Source organism: Hyperoodon ampullatus (assembly GCF_949752795.1).
Source record: "Hyperoodon ampullatus genome assembly, chromosome: 12".
Taxonomy (NCBI): Eukaryota; Metazoa; Chordata; class Mammalia; order Artiodactyla; family Ziphiidae; genus Hyperoodon; species Hyperoodon ampullatus.
In genome coordinates this window covers 11357935-11380186 of record NC_136925.1, presented here as the reverse complement: position 1 = coordinate 11380186, position 22252 = coordinate 11357935, and the positions used below count along the sequence as shown (strand labels likewise).

Sequence of the window (22252 nt, the reverse complement as noted above, 5' to 3'; positions counted from 1 at the left end):
ATCAAATAATAAATAGCAATCTCCATAGGCTTCTTATGGGCAGAATTCTGCCAGTTACTTCTCATATAATCTATAGAGAGAGCCTAGGTCAGTGCCAGGTACACACCAAGTGGTAGAATATTAAGAGGGGAAAGAGCCTGAGAATTTGTGTTCCAAAGGCGGGGAAAAAGTGTCTGTATCGGGCTTCCCTGATGGCGCAGTGGTTGGGAGTCCACCTGCCGATGCAGGGGACACGGGTTCGTGCCCCGGTCCGGGAAGATCCCACGTGCCGCGGAGCGGCTGGGCCCGTGAGCCATGGCCGCTGAGCCTGCGCATCCAGAGCCTGTGCTCCGCAACGGGAGAGGCCACAACAGTGAGAGGCCTGCGTACCGCAAAAAAAAAAAAATGTCTGTATCTGTGTGTGTGTGTGTGTGTGTGCATGCTTTCTTGTAAATTAACCCCATTGGTAAAAAAAAAAAAAAAAAAAAAAAATCCTGGCGAGCCCAGAAAGGTAATATTTTTCCTTGAGGCTATAAGCTATTGCACATGGCGACAAATTGTATGGAACAGACGTGAAATTACTCTTATTCAAAATCCCCCGCCTTTAAAGCACACAAAAAGCCAAGCGGTGACGATTTATTACCTCGTATGACTCTCATGCAAACCTGCTTAATATGCTGGTCGGTCGGTGCTCTGCCCTGGGACAGAAAAGACAAAAGCCAGTTTGTATACGGAACCACAAAGAGGACATTGTTTAATGGTAAACCGACAGGCTGGGCAAGGAACCAGGTGGCTGGAACCAGAAGAGCTGGCCCCATGCTGCTGAGGAGCGAGGTCTGGTCCTACCCCCGCGCTCCCTGCCGGGGCATGGAGTCCCCACAGGGAAACCCCAGGGGCTGCCCAGCACTCACCGGAGGGCCCTGGATCCCAGGCAGGCCGGTGGCGCCCTGTTCTCCCTGCACGCCTCGCGGGCCAGGGGGTCCCTGTGGTCCTTCCTCCCCAGGAAGCCCCCGGCTTCCTTCCGGTCCCCTCAAGCCAGGCTCCCCGGGGCTACCTGCCTGGAACACAAGGGCACACTGTAAGTCCAGGCTAGACACAAGGAATGTGTCTGCTTCATGTTAATACAAGCGCTGCCATGAAATTGTGGGTTTACTTACACTCTGTCTCCCAAGCCGCATTTGCTCAGAGCTTACAAACCCTCAAGGTAAACACACGTAATGCCACACAGCAGCTCTCCAATCTCTTAGAATTCCAGCTCAAGTAAACGTTTTAAAGGTCTTTCTTTGGGGTATAGTTATTATTTCAAAATGTTAATGGGAAGAATATATTTTAAAACCACATTCTTCACACTTTAAGTCACTTCTAAGAGCACGTTAATTTTTAATAAAACGTGTTAACTTTTTCTGGCCACAGAAAGGCCACTGAGTTCACAAGACATGTCACATTCTATATCACCAATATAGAAAGCATAAAATAAAGATATTTCCAAGAACATAAGTTATTTAGCCTTTATAACATTCTTTGGAGAAGAATTTGAAGAAGCCAGATGTATCCAGGAATTATCAAATACTAACATAAAACTAAATCAATGCATTTAAAATGCCAGAACAAAAAGAGTGAGTCCATAGTTTATCTAAGTATTGAGGAAGTTAAAAATCTAAACATTAAAGATGTTAAAAATAAACCAATTATTTTCTTGGCACAAAAGCATATACCAATTAAATTTTTCTTCTGAAAGCAGACCACTAAAAGCATCTTTAAAGTCCTCATCTACAAAAACTGCTTTAAAGAGAGACTAAATTAATTCATTTTTTTCTTAAACTACCTCTGGTGGAATTTGTGGCAAAGTAGTTTCAGTGGACTGTAGTTTTCAGAATAAAAACGAGAAGATAAAAGCGCAGGAGACATTGAGGGAACAACACTGCTCAAGATCTGAATGTTCATAAAGCAGCTCAATCCTGCTTCTTTTTCATATGCAACATTTATCTAGGAAAAGCCAACTTGTTCAAAAGCTCAAATGTTTTAAACTGAAGAAATAAAGGTGATGAAGCAAGGCTTTCACTAGGCACATCTAAAGAAAGCTCACGGAGTGTGCTTTATACAAAAAAAAAATTGATATTCATCTTAGTCAACCTGTCAAAATTGCCTCTATGAAGAAATTATGGCTTAAACGATTTCCAGAGTCAGGGTCAAGGGGGAAAGCTAAGCATGTGTTATGGAACGAAGCCTGGGGAACTGTCGGGTGACTGGTATGCAATACCATAGCAACTTCTAGAAAAACCCGGAGGAGAAGCCAGAATGAATTCAGAATGCGCTAAAGAGCTGGTGGAAAACAAAGGAGGCCAACTCAGAGTGTATTACCTTGCTGGCAACATCTGAAATTTTGCTAGAACAAGCAGCAGGGCATTTTTGATGAAGAGATCAAGGGCCAACATGACCAGGACGTCACAAGGGCCCTGGGTCTTTGGGAAAGAATTCCTCACTTGAGGAGGGATATGCTGATGTAGAAACCAGCGTGCAGACCTCACACCCACTTACCAGCTTTGTCTTGCTGAAATCACTGAGAAAAGGAAAAGCTTTTCTGTTAGTAACTCTTTGCCCTGATTCTGGGACGGTGCACTTCACTTTCATCTGTATTACTTGGGTCATGTCAGGAAAGACAGGGGTAGGAAGGGAGGTGATGAATCAAGAGCTAATTCCTAGTATTACATCCAAATTGAAATGAAATTAACTCATTTTCACACATGCTTTGTTCATCCACTTTTTTCCTTTATAACTTGAATTCTCACCTTTGAACATTACTGATTATTTCTAGGCAGTGAAGGAGGATTTCCATTACCAAATTCTATCAAGGTTTACTCTTCACATTGTTCTCAATCCTAAACGATTTCTGTCAAAGATTCTTAGGCATAAAGATGTTATTTGAAGCTTGAGACTGTCACATGGGGTTTAGAGGCAGTATGTAAACAGGTAAGATAATATAATGTAATCATTTCCATCTCAGGGCTGTGTGAAGAGCCCAGGGCAGGGCACTGTAACCAAGCCTGGGCGGGTCCTCCCGGAGAAAGCTGAGCTGAGGATGCGGCTAAAAGCTTAGGTAGGAGGTACTATTCTAAGGAAAGAGAAAGAGTGTCCTGGACTAGAAGAAGAGCACAAGGCATTGAACAGCATGTGCCAAGTAAAAAGAACCATAGACAGATGGCGTTCCAGAGAGGTCGGAGGTGAGGCTGGTGAGGCTCAGACCACTTCACTGAAGGCTTTGTATACATTTGCTAAGAGTCTGAATTATTCTATAAAATGTTATTCTTAAAGGGTTTTAAGCAGAGGAGGAATAGATAGTGGGCTTTATCTTTTCATCTAGATGACACTGGCTGTCACGAGGATGACACGTTGGACCAGGACAGAGAGAAGTCGGGGGCGGGGTTCCAGAAACAAGAAGACTTGGAGATTAATGGAAACTGGTGATAGATGCACTTGAGATTGAAGTCTGAGCTTCCTGCTTTCTGCTTGTATTATCTTAAATTTCTTATTTTATTAGATGTGCGTTCCTTTCAAATTAGCAAGCCATTCTAGATTTGCTATTAATTGATTCTATAATTCTGAATACATCTAATCTCTAAGGACATCAGTTTAGTTTCTGTAAAATGATAAATTAAATGAGATGGTTATTTTCTCGCTCTAATAATTATCTGTATTTTCTTAGGTATCGTACCTATATCTTACTTCCCCAACGAGAACACACAGAAGATTAAGAAAATTGCTGAAATATTTGCAATGCTATGACTGACAATGAAATTCACTTATGTTCTTGTCACTGCAAAGCACAGGTTGGTTCTTATAAAATAAACCATTTGTGGAAGAAATTACGATGTATATTCAGTGAGCCACTTTAATATGAAAAAAAAAAAACTTCCTTTAGAGTAATTAGGTCAAAAGGCAGATCCACTTACACTGTTGTGAGGTTTTTTCTTTGGACTAACCCACTACTTAGAGAATAAATTTAGGTGTTAATTTCCTTAAAGGTAAGTCCTTTTAGAATTGAATTTTCTAGAATGATTTCAGAAAGCACAGCATTGCATTTTCTATAGCTTTATTCATATTTTTATTTTTTATACCGTTACTGTTCATTATACTTACAGATCCCTTTGGGCCAGGTAATCCTATATCTCCCTAAATCAATAAAACAAAATTATATTAGAACAATGTTTACTAAAAACTCTAAAAAGGTTATCATGCTGCCAAACTCAACAAAAAACCATGAACAGAAGAACCATGACACCACAGAAAAAAATTAGATTCACAATTTGGATTCTGGTCCCAGCTCTGCTACTTACTTCAGGACCCAGTGTAAACTTTGCAACCTCCCAGCCTTTGGCTAACTTGTCTGTTAAATAATAGGGTTGAATCACAGCTCTCCAAGGCTGCATTCAGATTTAAAAGGCTAGGTGTGGAGAACTGAAATGTGCAAGTCAAAAGACATTAAGCTAGCATGCTGTTATAAAACATAATAGACATTTAAACCAGATGACTTCATTTCTGAAACTCTAACAATATTTTTAAACTCATCCCCAAAAGTGTATCAAACCAAATATGCATGCTCTTATGCTTAAAAAAAAACCCTTGACTATCTCCCACCACTAGTTCTAGGTATGAATTCAGCTCATCTTAGCAGCATGTCCACTACAAAACAAGATGACTTAAAACATCCCCTTAAGGACCTCCCTGGAGGTCCAGTGGTTAAGACTCCACGCTTCCAATGCAGGGGGCACGGGTTCGATCCCTTGTAGGGGAGCTAAGATCCCAGAGGCTGCACAGTGCAGCCAAAAATAAATAAACAAAAATTTTTAAATAAATAAATTAAAGAATAAAACATCCTCTTAGCTAATAAAATGAACAGTTTCAACAGAAAATAAAATTGAAATCACCCTTTTTCTAATTTACTTAATAGTTAGGAAGCTTTGCCTCATTCAGATGTTAACTGAAATCCTAAAACTCTGAATAAAACACTATCAGCATTTTCTCCTGTCCTAAAAGCTCTCTGAAACTATTTTCTGAGAATTCTGTCACACACACACACCCCAAAGGACCAAGCATATGTTTCCACACGAGGTCCTGTTAGATTGTGTCATAACCATAAAGGATGCGCCAGCAGACCTAGCAGTGCTGTGGAGGTGATGACTTGCTCTCCTCCCCACCTTCCTGGGGATTTAGCAGAAGGCGCCCCTGGACCTGGAATCACTTCTTTGGAGGGTCTTAGACTCCAAAAGGCCGTGGAGAGTACCCACGGTCAAACTTGGGAGCCTCAACTCTCTAACTACAATAATCTATAATACAAACTATAATAAAGCTTTAATTTTGTTTCCATGATGGACACTATTCATAGACTTGTCTACAGCCATATAAGAATCACCTTGAATGTCTACATGGAAAACCACAGAAAACATGCCCTCCAAAGGGAACGTTTTGTCCTCCCAACAGTTAAGGCCACGTCTATCAATGTTGGCATGTTTCCCCTCCACTTTACTTGATCTTGGGTGCGATTCTCAGGGGTTGTTTTTTAGCTTACGTAGAAACATATTACCTTTAAAGAAGTCAGCAAGGATAGCAAGGTCAGAGAAAAGAAAAAGTACGCATGTTTCTAATACAGTTCAACATCAGTGAATCTCCATCAATAACCAGAAAAAAAAAGTGTCTTACCAGTTCACCCCTTTCTCCCAGTTCTCCCTCTTCACCAGAGGCACCCTAAACATTAAAAGTCACTTTTTAAAAATTCTTAGTTCCTTGGCTCAATTTTAACCAGTCAACGTTGAGAAGCATTCAAAAGTCCCTGCAGTGCCCCCAAGATCATGCAGAAATATGAAATGATCTCAGTGGTTTTCCTATCTAGCTGTCAGGGGCTTGTCCAACCCAGAAAACAGCCCAGAGAAAAGCCAGAAGGTGAAGTTGAGTTACTGCTAAAGGTAAGGATTAATGACTATATCTAGCAATTTTATAATTAGGTAATACTTTAAAAGGGCTCTTACAGTTGAAGAAAAAAAAAAAAAAAACACCAGGACAAGGACTAACTCTAATTCACATGCATTGTTTATTTGATAAGGTCTTGGTAAAGAAAAAACAAAACGTTATGATGCGCCTATGGAAGGCCTCATCAGACTGGAGTAAACCAATCTGTTGAGTAAGAGAGACAGGGCCACTCTTTTCAAAGGAAGGACAATGTGTGTTCTTGAAGGCAGAGCCATCATGCGCTCCGGCTTATTAAAATGGTAGATAAGGGGCTTCCCTGGTGGCGCAGTGGTTGAGAGTCCACCTGCCGATGTAGGGGACGCGGGTTCGTGCCCCGATCCGGGAAGATCCCACATGCCGCGGAGCGGCTGGGCCCGTGAGCCGTGGCCGCTGAGCCTGCGCATCCGGAGTCTGTGCTCCGCAACGGGAGAGGCCATAGCAGTGAGAGGCCCGCGTACCGCCAAAAAAAAAAAAAAAAGGTAGATAAGGCTACAGACCAAATTAAACCCTGCGTTTCACTCACTAAGAAGTACATTGAGCCTCCACATTTTACCCACACCGCAGATCAGCCAGCGCCCCCTGCTGGTAAAGCACATTAATGCATGTTAAGCGCTGCATTCCACACATGGCACCTACCTGTTCACCCTTTGGACCAGGTTCACCAACTACACCCTGCAATGAATAAAATATACTTTTTCAGTGTTTTGAGGTTTTTAACTATATAATTTCAAACGAACCAACTCCCCTTATTGGGCTGGTGAATAGGAACAAGTATGAATAATCCCCATCGCCTCACCACCACCTAGCAAGAGTCAGGTCAGACCTGGAGAAACTGACAGTTGTCCAGAAAAGTGACTGGCAACCCGAAGTGTCCCCTGAGCACATCCGTGTGAAATGTAACTAGTAGGACTGGAAGTTTAGAACTGAATAGGATGTGTGATTACAGCTGAAATTTTTACTTTACTCAGCTTTTATTTTTCCCTTCTGATAAATTACTATATTAATAGATTTTTTTTGTTTCTTAATCTCAACTCTCAGTAATTTAAGATATCTTTCTTGATAGCTCTCTATGGTAATTTCTAGAAAAATTCTCCATTGGGCCAAAAGCGACCTTGGTTTCTCAACATAGTAGAAATCACCCTTCCAAATAAGGAACTTTCTGGACAGCTAGGTATCTTACCCTGTCACCTTTCATTCCAGGAAATCCAGGGGGGCCAGGCAAGCCAGGGAGGCCAGGGCTGCCGAGAGAACCCTGAAAGACAAACACAGAGTCCCCAGAACCACTGCTACCGCAACATTGAAAGCACATAAGCCAGACGCAACCTTGGGTGTGTGGAGTCCTGTCTAGAATAAATGTGCTGTGTTGGTTCAACTCTGCTTCTAAAATTTGTCACTCTCCCAACTCCCAGGAGAAGAGAGCCAGCTCCCCCCCCACTCCATCCCACCTCTGAGGTCCCCAGTTCCAGGGCTAGCACCCCTTCCCAACAGTGGCCTGTTTGAGCTGAGTCCCCGCCTCGCTGGCTGTGTAAACAAGCACGGCTGGAGAAGTAAACGGCAGCATTCCCACACTTGCTTTCCAAGTCCAAGAACAAGCAGGAGCTAAATGTAGCACTTTGTATCTCTCCCCGTTTTCAAATAAATGCTCCAAACCACACTGATTAAAATACCCTTTAAGGGTCTCCTAGATTTAATTTGAAATTCCTCATTTACATTTTCACACATTCACATAGGAATAGAAATCAAGTAAGGATGATGCAATTACCCCTTGTAAATTATTTTTCTCTCCTTGCTTCTCTTAAAAAATGTATTGTGTTTCGTATGAAGCAAATAAACTGCCAGGGACTAGAACTCTTACTTACCAGTTTACCTGGTAGTCCTGGGGCTCCTACTGGCCCTTCTTCACCTCTACTGCCCTAGAAACACACAAACATGGTGGTCAACCAGACAGTTTGCCGAAACGCAAATGTTTAATCACTATTTCAACGAAGTAACATGCTACCTAGGTTTTTGTTTAAAGGTCACCAAAGTATTCTCCCCATCTTCAACTGAAGGCAGAGACCTTTATATGAAATGCCTGCAGCCTCGTCGGTGTTCATCCTGAGCTCTAACAGTCCTAATGCTGTTCGTTTTGAATGCAGACTGTTCAATGGACATCACACCTGATACGTCTACAAGAAATGGCAATTAGGAATGTTCAGCCTCTACTTCACCATCCAAGTTAGATTATGGTGATTTGTGTACATGCTTTATCCTCTCGTTTAGACTACATGTTCTTGAGGTATAGGTAGAGTAAAATTTTGAATTCCACATAAATGTGTAAAACACAGAGTAAATTTCAGGTCTACAGTACATTTTAAAGCAGTATCTGGCAAATGATCTTGAACCTCGAAAGGGTGAAAAAGACACAGGACGGAGATGTTCACCTTCAAATTACTACTGTAACTTCAAAAAGACATAAATAGTAGAAATGTATAAAGTTTCTGTAAGATTCTTTGTTCTACTCCTTCTAAACATGTCTTAAAAGGTTAAATAGACTTTGGAAAGTACAATTTATAATGCAGATACACCAAAAGCAACACACTCATTTCATGTTGTGAGCCAGTATCAATTTATTGGAAACTCTAAGCCCTTTGAGAAAAGGTAACACCATGAACTCTTCAGTTTCTTTCTCTGAGAACTTCATACACTTTTATGCAGTCTGACAAAAGCTTGTTTCATTTCTAATGCAAGTTCAACTAAGCTGAACACTGAGGTTGCTGGATAAATAATCACATTTCCTGGATGGTGTACACAAAATGAAGGTAGTCTTTTGAGTTTGTTTTTCTTTAAAATGACATGACAACTTCATATTAATGTTTAATATTTATAAGTGCTTCTGATAAGACTATGCTGATCTGACCCATATGTTATTCATTCATCTATAAAAAGAACAAAATATCAAGATCTATAAACCTGCATTTTCAGTTGCTCTAGAGGACTGAGAAATGTATGCCAAATTACAAGTCTCTAGCTATAATTTCATGGTGGTTGTTTCATATGACTTCCAGGTGATTTAAACAAAATACTCTTAAATGATTTTCAAACACTTTTATATAAATGTTCTGTCTAATGCATGAGTTTGAATAATACATTGGTACGTAACCCTTGTGAGTAGCTTGGAAGCCAGAAGCAGTGCCCCATGTGGATGGATGTTAGAAGGATATATTGATAAGTCAGGTGAAAACCAGCCCTTAAGATAGATTCTTCTATGTGTCTCTACACATAAAGATTGGGTTTCACTACATTAATATGACCCAGTACTTCAAAGCTCAAGATAGATTTTCTTCAGTACATCCGCTCTGCTGGCATTTTCAAATTATTTCTGAACTGCATCCTGACTGAGATCCTAAATGTCACTGAGATAAAATGACTTTAATTCACAGAACGATTAACAGTCATTGGTGGGAAACATAATTAATCGTGCCAGAAAGGGAAAGCAAAGTTCTCGATACAACCTCAAGCATTCATTTCTAAATAAATGAACCATGATGCCATCTTATCCAAAACAAAGATGATTAATATGCTCTTTTCCGGGCTTCCCTGGTGGCACAGTGGTTGGGAGCCCGCCTGCCGATGCAGGGGACACGGGTTCGTGCCCTGGTCCGGGAAGATCCCACATGCCACAGAGCGGCTGGGCCCGTGAGCCATGGCCGTTGAGCCTGCGCATCCAGAGCCTGTGCTCCGCAACGGGAGAGGCCACAACAGCGCGAGGCCCACATACCACAAAAAAAAAAAAAAAAAAAAATGCTCTTTTCCTCTTCCACAAACCAAAAGGCTAAATGAAAATAAAGGACTGTATAATTTTTCATTTACTTTTGGAGAGATTAATTAGCTTTTCAGTCAAAGACAAAGATTTTCTCTGCTAGAATCTTATTTTCTCTGTCTTTCATGAGCTCTTATTATTCAGTTCAGAAGTCTTTTCCAAGCCCCGGCAGCCCTTGGTAATACCTACGAACGGCTCAGAACCCAGTCTAGGCAGCCTGCTCTGCTGACCTATAGCCATGACAGGGCAACACACGTAGGACCAGGGGAGGGATGGGTGAAATTACGGGCATTCACTTTTCTGTTCCTGCACAAATAGACAGCGTGTGGTTCCTCGTTTTCATTTCATGTCTAGCTTATAAATCCTTGGCTATTCTGAACTTAGGTATTTCTATAGAAATCATCCCACTGTGCAAAAAGGTAATGTTTACTTTCACAATGACCAAACAGCTACCAAAAAAAAAAAAAAAAAAGTTAGGGCAAGATTTTCTCATGGCCATTCTTATGATTTCTATGTGTTCTAAAAACATGCATATTCTTCCTCTAAGTTCTTTAATTTCACCTGTAACTAAGATGAACATGAGCAATTGAGATATAAATAGTAATCTCTAAAAAAACACAGGTTAAACTAAATACATCCTGCAGGGAGCAATTCACCCTAAACTGGTAACAATAAGAGTGCTAAAAAAATGATAAATCTCTTCTGTTTCAACAGCTATGGTGAAACCACATTCTCAGATGTGGGCCAGGGAGGCTGGTGGGGAAATGGCTCTTCTGTCCCATGGCTGATATTTACAAACTTCTTGACAAAAGTTATGGGTTTTAACAAGAGAATTGGAAGGAACCAGGTAAAAAGGCAACATCCTACCACTGAAAATGTGAAGACCATAAGAAAATGCTCCATTTTTTCTCTTGGGTGCACTGTGCCACCATATTTATCTCTAACATGTTAAGACGCATCTTCCAATTCATCCCTATCTAAGAAGCCAATCAAGGCTTAAAGAAAAAAAAGATGCAGACCCTCTACCAATGATTCCGAACCCTGGCTGTGCATCAGAATCCCCTGAGGAGGTTCTAGAAATATATTTCACTGGTGTCTTCACCAACCCACCTCCCGTTTCCCCTCCGCATTCCACCCCTCTCCCCCAGGTCCTGATTCTGTAGGTCTGGGGTAAGACCCAGGAAATTGCTGGGGCTTATGTTCTGTTCGTTTGTCTTCACCAGCTTTAGTTAGATTCTTGTTAAATGCTCACTGCGAAAGCTCCATAAGTACTAAAATTTGCTAAATGTGTTTTGTGCCGTTAGAATTTGCCAAGCTAACTTCAAATAAAAACATCCAGCAGAACCTTGACTTTGGAGGCATTAGAGGGTGGAGATGGGGACCTGGACACTGAGCCCCAAGGCCAGGTCTGAAGTTCGGCTCTGCCATGCACCAGCTGACTCCAGGCAGGCAACTCAACCCCTCTGTGCCTCGGTCTCCTCATCTGTAAAATGGGCTTTCGGGAGGATTGAATAGATACATGAAGTACTTAGAACAATGTCCAGCTCATAGTAAGCATGGCAGACATGTTAGTTATTATGTTTATCCAAGGAATAAAGACATCAGTCAAAATGATGGTTTTCAATCAAATGTTCCATTAAATGTTATTTTCGCTTCAAATCTTCCAAATTTCTTTAAAAGCATGAGTTATGCTTGGAAAAACCAAATCTCTAGTCCTCATTTCTCAAGTTTCTGTCAGATCACTAAGAAGGCGCCTTTTTTATAAACAAATTCTAGGAGCTATTTTGTAAAACTCATTTTAATAAATACAAATACTTCAATATGGAAGTCTCCCTTTCAAAATGGAACTATTAGGGCTTCCCTGGTGGTGCAGTGGTTGAGAGTCCGCCTGCCGATGCAGGGGACATGGGTTCGAGCCCTGGTCTGGGAAGATCCCACATGCCACGGAGTGGCTGGGCCCATAAGCCATGGCCGCTGAGCCTGCGCGTCCGGAGCCTGTGCTATGGGAGAGGCCACAGCGGTGAGAGGCCCGCATACCGCAAAAAAAAAATGGAACTATTAGACTTCTAAAATACCACCGAAAAATGCATTTTATTATACGTGGGTTGTCATAATTATTTTACCAAAAAAATGAATTTTACTCCACTGTGCTCTAGATTGTGATGGTTGTTGTATTTGCCTGATAACCCAAAATGCTAAGTAGCTGAAGAACAAACATTACCCTTAGTACCTTGCCAGTTTCAGAGCTGGGAAATGATAAATCACTACACTCAGTCTGCAGTATACACTAAACGCCTCTTTCTGGAAAAAAGGATGCTCAACCCAGAAGATGAGTTATGACTGCTAAGGATTGTTGCTTTTACAAACCCGTTTTCATATTAACATTGGCAGATCATGTCAGTCCTACTACAGGGATAATTTTTAGGCTTGCCACAGAAATTTTTTTTTTTTATGGGGTACGCGGGCCTCTCACTGTTGCAGCCTCTCCCATTGCGGAGCACAGGCTCCGGACGCGCAGGCTCAGCGGCCATGGCTCACGGGCCTAGCCGCTCCGCGGCACGTGGGGTCTTCCCGGATCGGGGCACGAACCCATGTCCCCTGCATCGGCAGGCGGACTCTCAACCACTGCACCACCAGGAAACCCCACGGAAATATTTTTTAAGATTTATTCAATTTTACCACATTGTGTATTTTGTATTTCTCTCCAGTGTAGGTTTAAATATCCCCTCACACAGAAGCAGATGACAATCTGTTTACACTATAACCATCACAGCTGCTTCACGAAGTGTTGACTGGGAGAATATTCCAGAGTCTGATGGGGTAGGAAGGCAGCTTAGGTCACTCAACAGCACATCATATGGGACCTCTGTGGTGAAGCTGTTGGTGAGGGGGTCAGGGTAGAAGACGTTAAGAGAGAGGAGACAGGCTTCCACATTCCACGAGTGTAGAGTCTTCAGAAAACTGGGGGTAGATCGGTGTGGCACTCATCCCAGTCGAAATCACGAGAGCGGAGCAAACACAACCCACTCAACAAAAGCCCTGGCAAGTTCTGGGAGGCCTGGAAGAGGAAGACAGACCGAAACGACTACACGATAGGACCAAATCAGAGGCCCCAGCCACCTGCTGGCTCTAAACCAGGAGTCACCCAGACGCATGTGTAAACACGGGAATGTGACAGAGAAAGCTGGAAGCACAAGCCAAGTGGTGAAGATACGTGCGCATACGTAACCTCTAGAGATGCCAAAAGTCCAATATTTTTTGCCGTGGCACTGGCGAACGTTGATGCAACAATGGTGAGGAAAGGGGAGAAGAACAGTTTAATTTCAAAGACAGGCTACAGTTAACCTTGATTCTTTCACAGGACACATCAGAAATAGGTTCCATTCCTTCTACTCAGCTTCTCAATTTAAGATTTGCAGGAAGAACCGATCAAACTTGTGGGGAATAGGCGTCAATGTGTGAATTTACCAAGAAAATGAATTTAATGATGTAAAATGGAAGAACAAATGTATCTTTCAGTAAGTACCTTTGGTGTAAAAACTCTGACCCAGAACTATAATATTTATAACCACACATGATACTCTTTCTGAAAAATTTATAGTAGGTGAGAAGTCAATTATGAACAGAAGCAGCATAGCAAGATTTACTGTACCTCCCACCCAATGCATTTCAAGGAATATTTATTGAGCACGACCTTACGGCAGTAAGTGAGAAGTCAATTATGAACAAAAGCAGCACAGCAAGATTTACTGTACCTCCCACCCAATGCATTTCAAGGAGTATTTATTGAGCACGACCTTACGGCAGGCCCCGAGGAAAGAGATGTAGGGGACACAGATGTGAATCAGACATGTTCCTGACTTCCTGCAGTTTCCACACCACAGGGCAGAAAGGGACCAAGGGTTACAGGTTCAGAATAAGGAGAGATCACTTCTATCTGGGGGGTAGGGCGTCCTCAGAGATGGTTCCATTGCAGAATTAACTCTTCAATTGTATCTAGGAGGGCACATGGGATGTCCAGTCAGAGAAATAGAGGAAAAAGCCATCTCAGTTGCAGGGCATCACAAAGAAAACAGGCAGGCTGAGAAGTGCAGGGAGTGTTTGGGAAGTAGCATGAAGTCTAGCTTGGCTGGACCACAGGCTCTGAGCAAGGCAGAAATGGGAAGTAAAGCTAGGGAATAAACAGACAGTTTAGGATTTCAGGCTTTCCTTTATTGTCAGTGGAAATCCACTGAAGATTTTTAAATGAAGAAGAGAAATGATGCTGGATGCTGTACTTTGCAAAGACCAACATGGAGGCACGTGCAGACTTGGAGCCCTACCGTTCCCCAGGCATTCACGTTTGTCACCAGGACTGCGGGGACACGGCTGGAGTTCTAGATGCAAGACACCCTGCGATGTGCAAGAGTCCTGGAGAACGGAGAGCTGTCCCAGCCAGAATACCAGAAGTACCCTGTTGCGAGCCGCAGTAGAAGGAAAGATGGGAGCAGGGAAGGCAAATCAGGACATGACTGCAACAATCAAGCAGCAGTGAACCACCTGAGCCAGGGGGTGGAAGTGGGCTTAGAAAGAAGAGTCAGACAAGAGGCTTTAAAGAGGAGGTGGTAGGATGAGCAGGTCCTCCTGGACCTGCAGGACGAGGGACACCAAGGCTTTGAGCCTCGGTGACAGCAGCAGTGGGAAGAATGCGGACGCTTAGAGAAACTGAACAAGCAAGACCAGAAGCAGGCTCAAAACCCTGCGCAGGCATAACTTCCTCGGATCCGCCGCCCTCCCGTGAGCGAAGTCAACACCGCCTCCACCACACGCCATCGCTTCCGAAGGCCGGCCTCGAGTCCTGAGCTGGGGATGGGCCGAGCCCACTGCACCCGTGCGGCTTGCGCTCCGTGCCTGGTCCCGCCATCAGCAGGGGGACCTACAACTGTACTGCTTTCTGCTCTATAACGTGAGCACGAGAGATGAAATAGTCAATTTTCTCAAAGCTCCAGCACCCTTCCTCCACACCGTTCAGTCTTTCTGTTGCTTTAGAAATATGATCCAGCTATGACCTCACTGCTCTGACAGTCAATCAAGGGAAAGAATTTTAATGAGAAATTCACAGACCCCCAGCCAGAGAGGAGAAAAGGATAAATGAGGCATGAGCAGCAGCTAGTTTCACTGGCTGCAGAGAAACGTCTGGACACGGCCTGGTACAGGTCAGCTGACGAACAGCGGTGAGAAGTGGGAAAACTCCACTCTCATATCGCAAGACACCTGGGATATTTCACTTTTCTGAAGCGTGAAAATCCTCACTCAACATACGCAAGAGATGCTCTTTAAAAAGTAACAATGAGATTGGGGAACGTTTCTGTGTTCTCACTTGGAGTTCTTTGTGTTACCCAGCGGGCTTTGAAGATAAGAACTTAAAATCAAGACCAGGGAGAATTTTTTAAAGTTAAATTTGAGTGCATCATGTTTCATTTCCAAATCAGTTTCTCTCTAAGGGTTAAAATGTATCTAGTGAGAAAATATACATAGCTATATTTGCTGCAAAATAGACACATTTACAAATTCACACCAGAAGAAGTCTGGCAGGTTCTTAAAAGATTAAAATAGAGTTATCACATGACCCAGCAATTCCCCTTGTAGGTATGTACTCAAGAGAAATGAAACAAGTCAACACAAAAACTTGTAGAAAAATGTCCACAGCAGCGTTAATCATAATGGCCAAAAAGTGGAAACCCCCATGCCCATCGATGCATGAATGGATGAATAAAATGTGGTACGTCCATACAATTGAATACCATTTGGCAATAAAAAGCAATGAAGTACTGATACATGGTACAGCATAGAAGAACCTTGAAACATTATGCTAAGTGAGAGAAGCCAATCGTTAAAAAACCCACATACTGCAGGACTCCATTTATATGAAATTTCCAGAATGGGCATATCTATAGAAAGTGGATGAGTGGTTTCCTAGGTTTGAGAGGACTGGGGGGCAGGAAATGTTGAATTGCAAGTTGATCTAGAGTTTCTTTTTGAGGTGATGAAAATGTTTTAAAGTGGACTGTGGTGATGGCTGCACAATTCTGCAAATGGACTAAAACTAGTGGATTGTATACTTTAAATGGGTGAATTGTATAGTATGTGAAATATACCTCAATAAAATTGTTTTTTTTAATCACACTAAAATATTTCCTTCATCATAGGATGAGAGCAGAAAGGGTAAGCATGGTTTTTTTTAAATACTTCATTTTTGTTTCTACTTTCTAGGGGAAAAAAAGAATATTGTATATCTAAGTAGCATTCCTGTTCCATTGTTGATCTGGATTATCACATGTTAAAATGTCAGAAGGCATTCCTGGATGAGTTAATGGATGAATGAATAAAGGAAGGAAGGGAGGGAGGGAGGGAGGGAGGGAGGGAGAGGAGGGAAGGAAGACCCAGCAAAGCCCGGGGAAGGCACTCTGGGAGGGGTCTACAGAAAAGGAATACTCACAGGGAGGCCCCGAGGTCCTCGGGGTCCCACCTCTCCTGGTGGTCCCTGGCGGCCCTGTTATGAGGAAGGCGGGTAAAGAAAAAGTTAAACTCCCTAATCCTTTGCTTAGTGATTACAACAGGTTACAAGGTATGAAAAGGTAACCTATGGCCACCTACCGGTTTGCCTGAATTCCCCAGTTGACCAGGCTTCCCTGGAGCACCTGTGTTACCCTGAAGGTAAAATACAATATTTAGAGTAATTCAGGCAGTAAATAAGCATAATAATCAACCTGTCTTACCCAGACTGGGTATTTATTACACTTAAATAGCATTACTTTCCTGATTTTACATTGAGATGTAAACTCTCTTTCTTGGTGGGTACATCAAAGTTTTTTAGATTTAGGTTAGAATACTGTTTTGTCACTTCCAAAGGCATAATAAAGATGTCAAAAATGTTTAAAAGCAAAGGTCAGATGTCAAAAAATGAAGGTCTTTAGACAGACAAGAATAAGAGAGGATTTTTCTTTCTTTACAATATTAATTATATATGTCTTTCTTCATCATTTCCACCTCTAATACAGTTCTTGGAGCCTTTTTCTTCATACCTGACATTGACACCATTAAAATTGTAAAAGATCATGCCAACGTGAGGAAATAAGGGATGTGCCAGCAAGCTCCAGGGAAAGCAGGTGTCTGGGATCCCACCCCACCATCAGTTGCTCATGGTCCACTTACTAGGGCACATCTCTGCTCAAGACTCCATGAGCCACTAAGATGGGAGGGCTGGAGCCATGGAATCCAATAGTAATCAATTTCTACGTTATTCACAGTTTAACTATTTTATTTAAAGTGAAGCTATATTTTATCCCTTTAACTTTTTCTTTCAACTGTTGTTCTTAAGTGCTAGAATATAAGCACGTAAAACTGATCATTATGTGAACAAAATGCTTAATATCTTTTAGTTTAAGATAAACCATCTTAATAATATGCACTGACAATTTCTATGGCTTAATATCATCCTCATAGTAAATCATAAAGAGCAATAAAACTTTCTCTGTTTTACACTGGCAAAGGATGACTCTTTCAAGAAGGTACTCTGATCAGCAACTCTTTGTCAAAGTACTATTTCTGCAGCTGGGAAAGAGATTAGCTTCTGAAGCCTTAAGGCCTTTTTGATTTCTCCTTAAGGTCAAACATAAAATAAAAGGCAGGTTGGAAATATATAAAATGATAAATAAAAAATATTAGTAAAAGAATAAAGAAATAGAGAAAATATTAATTACAGAGTTTTCATCTTTTACCTTTTCACCGGCAACACCCTTTGCACCAGGAATTCCAGGTATACCCTGAAAGAGTGCACACAGAACTTAGGTTTAATCACCTCCTCTGAGAGTCCGTGAGATGCCAAGCCCACTGCATACTGCCGAGGGGCTGGGGGCATCGTGACAACCTCAAAGCTTTAGAGGGAGATTCTTCCTAGTTCCCCAGTTGAACAGTTATAGACCTACCCACAGTGTAAAAGGCAACTTTACTGTAACTGGCTTGTTATGTCTGAATACCCTTACAGCAAATTCTAGCTCTAAACTAAAGTTACTTTTCAAGGATGAACTTCCAAATTAGAATCCTATTTTCAGATCAACAGGAGCTCTTCCTGGCATGATTTCATGTGTGGAATACAAAGCAAGGACCTATCAAAAACTCTAAGCCTTAAATAGAACAAGAGAATGGCAGAAGAATGCTGGGTCTAAGACTTGGTGCTCCTGGGAGGCCTGATTTCTCTGATTCTTTTAAAGTGTCAGATATCATAATAAACCGAGGGCAGTCCTCATCATTACCAAGTGTCCCTTTTAACTTGAAATAATTGCCTCCAAAGAGCCAAGAATACACGTGGTATAACCCACATGAACTCCCAGCCACATTAATGCAGGAAAACACCAATTTGAATAATTCAAAATAGCACACGATCAAAAAATGAAATCTTATTATCTCACATTGTTCCCTGAACATACTCTCAACCTCTTATGGCTCAACCCTGGTATAAGAGCTTCAGAACTGGTTGAAAGTAGGAGGAAGTATAAAGCCTGGACCACAGCTCAGGGTTAGTGAAACGATATAAGGAAGGTTTCCTGAAATAAAGAGAGAGGAGGGATGCAAAATATAAAGTTAAAGCTTAGTGTGGTTACCAGAGAAATAACTAGTTATTCAGAGAAAAAGTACAAAAATGTAAATGTAAAACTGTAAAAATATAAAATTAAAGCATCATTTCTTCTCCAGAACTTATCAAATTACATACGTAACATGTTTCTCCCCCAAGTGCATATCTTCAAAATATGTATATAAACCAATCAACATTTAAATACTCAAATACTTACAGGTAACCCCTGCAACCCTGCTTCACCAGGAGGTCCAGGTTTCCCTAGTTCACCCTGAAAAACATTTTTGTTGAATCTTTATGAACTGCTGTCCTTCTTTTAAGAAAAGGAAAGACCAAGACCTTCTAAGTAAAAGGACTAACCACACAGCTGACCTTACGTGCACTTTTATAGCATGACCCAGTTCAGGGCGGGGAGATGGGATAGGACTTAGGACAGAAATGCAATCAAAATACGTAATTTCCTTCTGCCTTCTTTCATCAATGGGGCAATTTTACTGACTTTCTGAAACCAAGCAAACAAACATTCTATTCTAATAATTTTTTTTTATTGAAGTGTGGTTGATTTAGAATGTTGTGTTAATTTCTGCTGTACAGCAAAGTGACTCAGTTATACACATAGATACATTCTTTTCATTATTCTTTTCCATTATGGTTTATCCCAGGACACTGGATATAGTTCCCTGTGCTATACAGTAGGACCTTGTTGTTTATCCATCCTATATATACTAGTTTGCATTTGCTAATCCCAACCTCCCAGTCCGTCCCTCCCCAAACTCCTTCCCCTTGGCAACCACAAGTCTGTTCTCTATGTCTGTGAGTCTGTTTTGTGTTTTGCAGATAGTTTCATTTGTGCCATGTTTTGGACTCCACTTGTAATTGATATCATATGGTATTTGTCTTTCTCTTTCTGACTTCTAATAAGTATCTTGAACTGACACTTGATTAAAAAATTAGAAGGAGGATAAAAGCCAAAACCAGCTCAATAAAAGTCCCAGTGACGTAGTAATGGAAACCCTGTGCCTGGCGGGCCCCTGGCAGGGACGACTCCACCACCTGTAGACTAAATCACACAGCTACCTTTGCTCCCGGCATTCCAGGTATCCCGTCCCGGCCATCCACACCTGGCAAGCCCTAAAGACGCACAAAGAAACACACTGTCTCTTAGAAACACATTCTTCTTCCCTTCATCACTTTCCAAAGTTTTATTAAAATAATCACTTTGAAAAATGGGCTTGATGACTACAGCTCAGGACTTACCGTGTCGCCCTTGGGCCCAGGGAGACCAGGAATTCCTCGAGAACCTTGAGCCCCCTGCAGGGTAGAAGGGAGAAGACAGACAAGACACAATCAATTACCACGTGTACTTAGGTCACATCAAAGAGATCAGAACAACCTCCATGCTCTCAGCGATGAACGTGAATTCGAACTCACTCTGTCTCCCTTGGGACCTGTTTCTCCTAGAGGTCCTCGCCGTCCTTGATCACCCTGTATGAAAATAAAATTGCGTTTAAGTAAGCAAAAGTAACTTTTTGATAGACTTTTGAAATTATAAAACACCATCTATGTTACCTTACTATTGCTCTTTCATCCCCATGGCTTTGCTCTATCGTGGATGCCTCAAGAAATATTTTTATAAAAATTATATTGTCCTAAAAATTGATATTACCATAAAGATAATTGAGGCTTCCATGTCTATTGATTTCATTGTAAAGGCATAATGCTTCTGTGCTCTTTGGATGAATAAGTGTAATAAAATTAAGGTCCACACTGCAGGTAACCTTGACATCAGTAACTATATGTACACATCCTCTAGCCTCATTGACTATCGTGGTGGGTTGAGGTTTGGACGAGTTGCCAACCTTTTCTCCATATTACTTACTCCCCCAGTCAGTAATAATGCTTTCTGTCACAATTACCCAGCTAAGGTTGGTATATGGTACAGGCAGTGATAGATGAGAAGAGGTGTCTTCCTAAAATATAGCTTTTGTTGAATTGCTTAACTGCTCTGGAACCTCAAATGGCTTCCTGTTGCTACTGGATCACTTCGGATTGCCCGGATTGGCATTAAACACTCTCCATCATGTGCTTCTACCTTATCTATTCAAGTTCATCTTCTCAAAAGGAGCTCTCCACCCAGCCTGTGCCAGCCCTAAGGCAGTACACACCCCCATCACCCCAACAGGGCTTCTCCCTGCCTGTGTTCGCTGTCCTCCCCTCCTGTGCTCCCGGCCCTCCCCCACTGTGCTCCCTGCCCTCCCCCCCCGTGCTCCCTGCCCTCCCCACCCATGCTCGCTGCCCTCCCCCCACCGTGCTCCCTGCCCTCCCGCCTGTGCCCCCTGCACTCCCCCGCTGTGTTCCCTGCCCTCCCCGCCTGTGTTCACTGCCCTCCCCGCCTGTGCCCCCTGCCCTCCCCCCACCGTGTTCACTGCCCTCCCCGCCTGTGCTCCCTGCCCTCCCCGCCTGTGCTCCCTGCCCTCCCGTCCTGTGCTCACTGCCCCCCCGTCCTGTGCTCCCTGCCCTCCCGTCCTGTGCTCACTGCCCCCCCGTCCTGTGCTCCCTGCCCTCCCCCCATGTACTCGCTGCCTTCCCCGCCTGTGCTCCCTCCCCTTCCCCCCCCAGCACGGCTTTGCAGGCCCTCCTTCCTCTCAGGCCCGCTTGGTGCTTTACCTCCACCACATGTTCTGGAGCTTGATCTTAAAATCTTATGCTTCCCACAGAACCTTGATAGTTGGAAATTCTACTTTACTTATACCTTTTCTTCTTTTCAATGTGGTATGAGAGATATTAATGAACAGCTTTTTGGTTTCTTTACTTCCAAGACAGGTGTGAGGCAGTCCACAATAAGGACACGTGTGCACACGGCCGTCAGAACATCAAATAACGAGATCAGAAATCACAGGGGAGAAAAAGGACAGAACTACCCAAGAACTTAAAGTGAGAGAGTCTCTGTGACTCAAGCATCCTAGCAACTGAAGCAATAGGAAAACACAGCAAGCATAAAAACTTAACAATATGACTGTACTTATGAGAAAAACAAAACCCATATCAAGTCAGAAGAACATTTCTCTGTACAAAAAAGAGATGCTTGTCTTAATTTTAAATTTTTAAATAAATATAGAAACAATTGCCCATTCTTCCTCCTTACTCACATGTAAAGACACTTGCACACACACACATACATATAGCCAAAAAATCTATCATTGATCATTGCTAAAAAATCTATCAGTGGATCCCATCAAAGGAAAACTACTCACAGGTGCACCAGGGAGACCTTGTGGTCCCAGTTCTCCATCTAAGCCCCGAGCGCCCTGGAAATAAACGAGACAAAGAAATGAACTTGAGATCAGCCATGTACGCTAAAGGGCACACCAGTCTTGCTGAAGAACTTTAATAGCCAGATAAAAAGGAGATTTTGTGTTTTGTAATATATACTCTATTCATCAGTGACCCCGAGGAGTATTTAATCAGAAACCTCAGATGCTAAATAAAACACTGGTTTACATTCTCTCATCCCACCAGAAGTACCTACACCCAATCTTTGATACCACCCTGAATATTTTAAGTTAACAAACACTGTGTCCATTCCTGATTGCTGATATGAGCTACCTGTTTAGAGAACTTGGCAAGCCTAGTGGAAAAGGTTTGGTCATCACACTCCGGGGTTCTCAGGATCCCTACAGGAATGCATTGATGGTGAAGACAAAGGGGCCACCCAAATAGTAGCTGCTGTGGACTCTGCAGCCACCACACCAGTGGAAGGGATTTCTGGGACTCGAGATCCCCACCCAGACCTAGAATCAGGAGTCCAGCTATGTGATTCAGAGGAACGAATTGTAATAAGGATTTAAGCATCC

At 42.4% G+C, this 22252-nt stretch overlaps 1 protein-coding gene across 1 annotated transcript in view; it reads right to left on the bottom strand.

The window, feature by feature from the left end:
* COL9A1 (collagen type IX alpha 1 chain) overlaps positions 1 to 22252 on the bottom strand; it is a gene marked incomplete at both ends in the record, with an annotated part of 83927 nt that overhangs the window by 15776 nt on the left and 45899 nt on the right. The window contains 15 exons of the mRNA XM_079716709.1: positions 623 to 677; positions 891 to 1037; positions 4117 to 4149; positions 5677 to 5721; positions 6619 to 6654; positions 7163 to 7234; positions 7842 to 7895; positions 16263 to 16316; positions 16421 to 16474; positions 17545 to 17589; positions 18616 to 18669; positions 19476 to 19529; positions 19656 to 19709; positions 19830 to 19883; positions 21653 to 21706. Coding sequence (XP_079572835.1) covers positions 623 to 677; positions 891 to 1037; positions 4117 to 4149; positions 5677 to 5721; positions 6619 to 6654; positions 7163 to 7234; positions 7842 to 7895; positions 16263 to 16316; positions 16421 to 16474; positions 17545 to 17589; positions 18616 to 18669; positions 19476 to 19529; positions 19656 to 19709; positions 19830 to 19883; positions 21653 to 21706 — 865 coding nt within the window. The remainder of the gene's footprint in view (positions 1 to 622; positions 678 to 890; positions 1038 to 4116; positions 4150 to 5676; positions 5722 to 6618; positions 6655 to 7162; positions 7235 to 7841; positions 7896 to 16262; positions 16317 to 16420; positions 16475 to 17544; positions 17590 to 18615; positions 18670 to 19475; positions 19530 to 19655; positions 19710 to 19829; positions 19884 to 21652; positions 21707 to 22252) is intronic.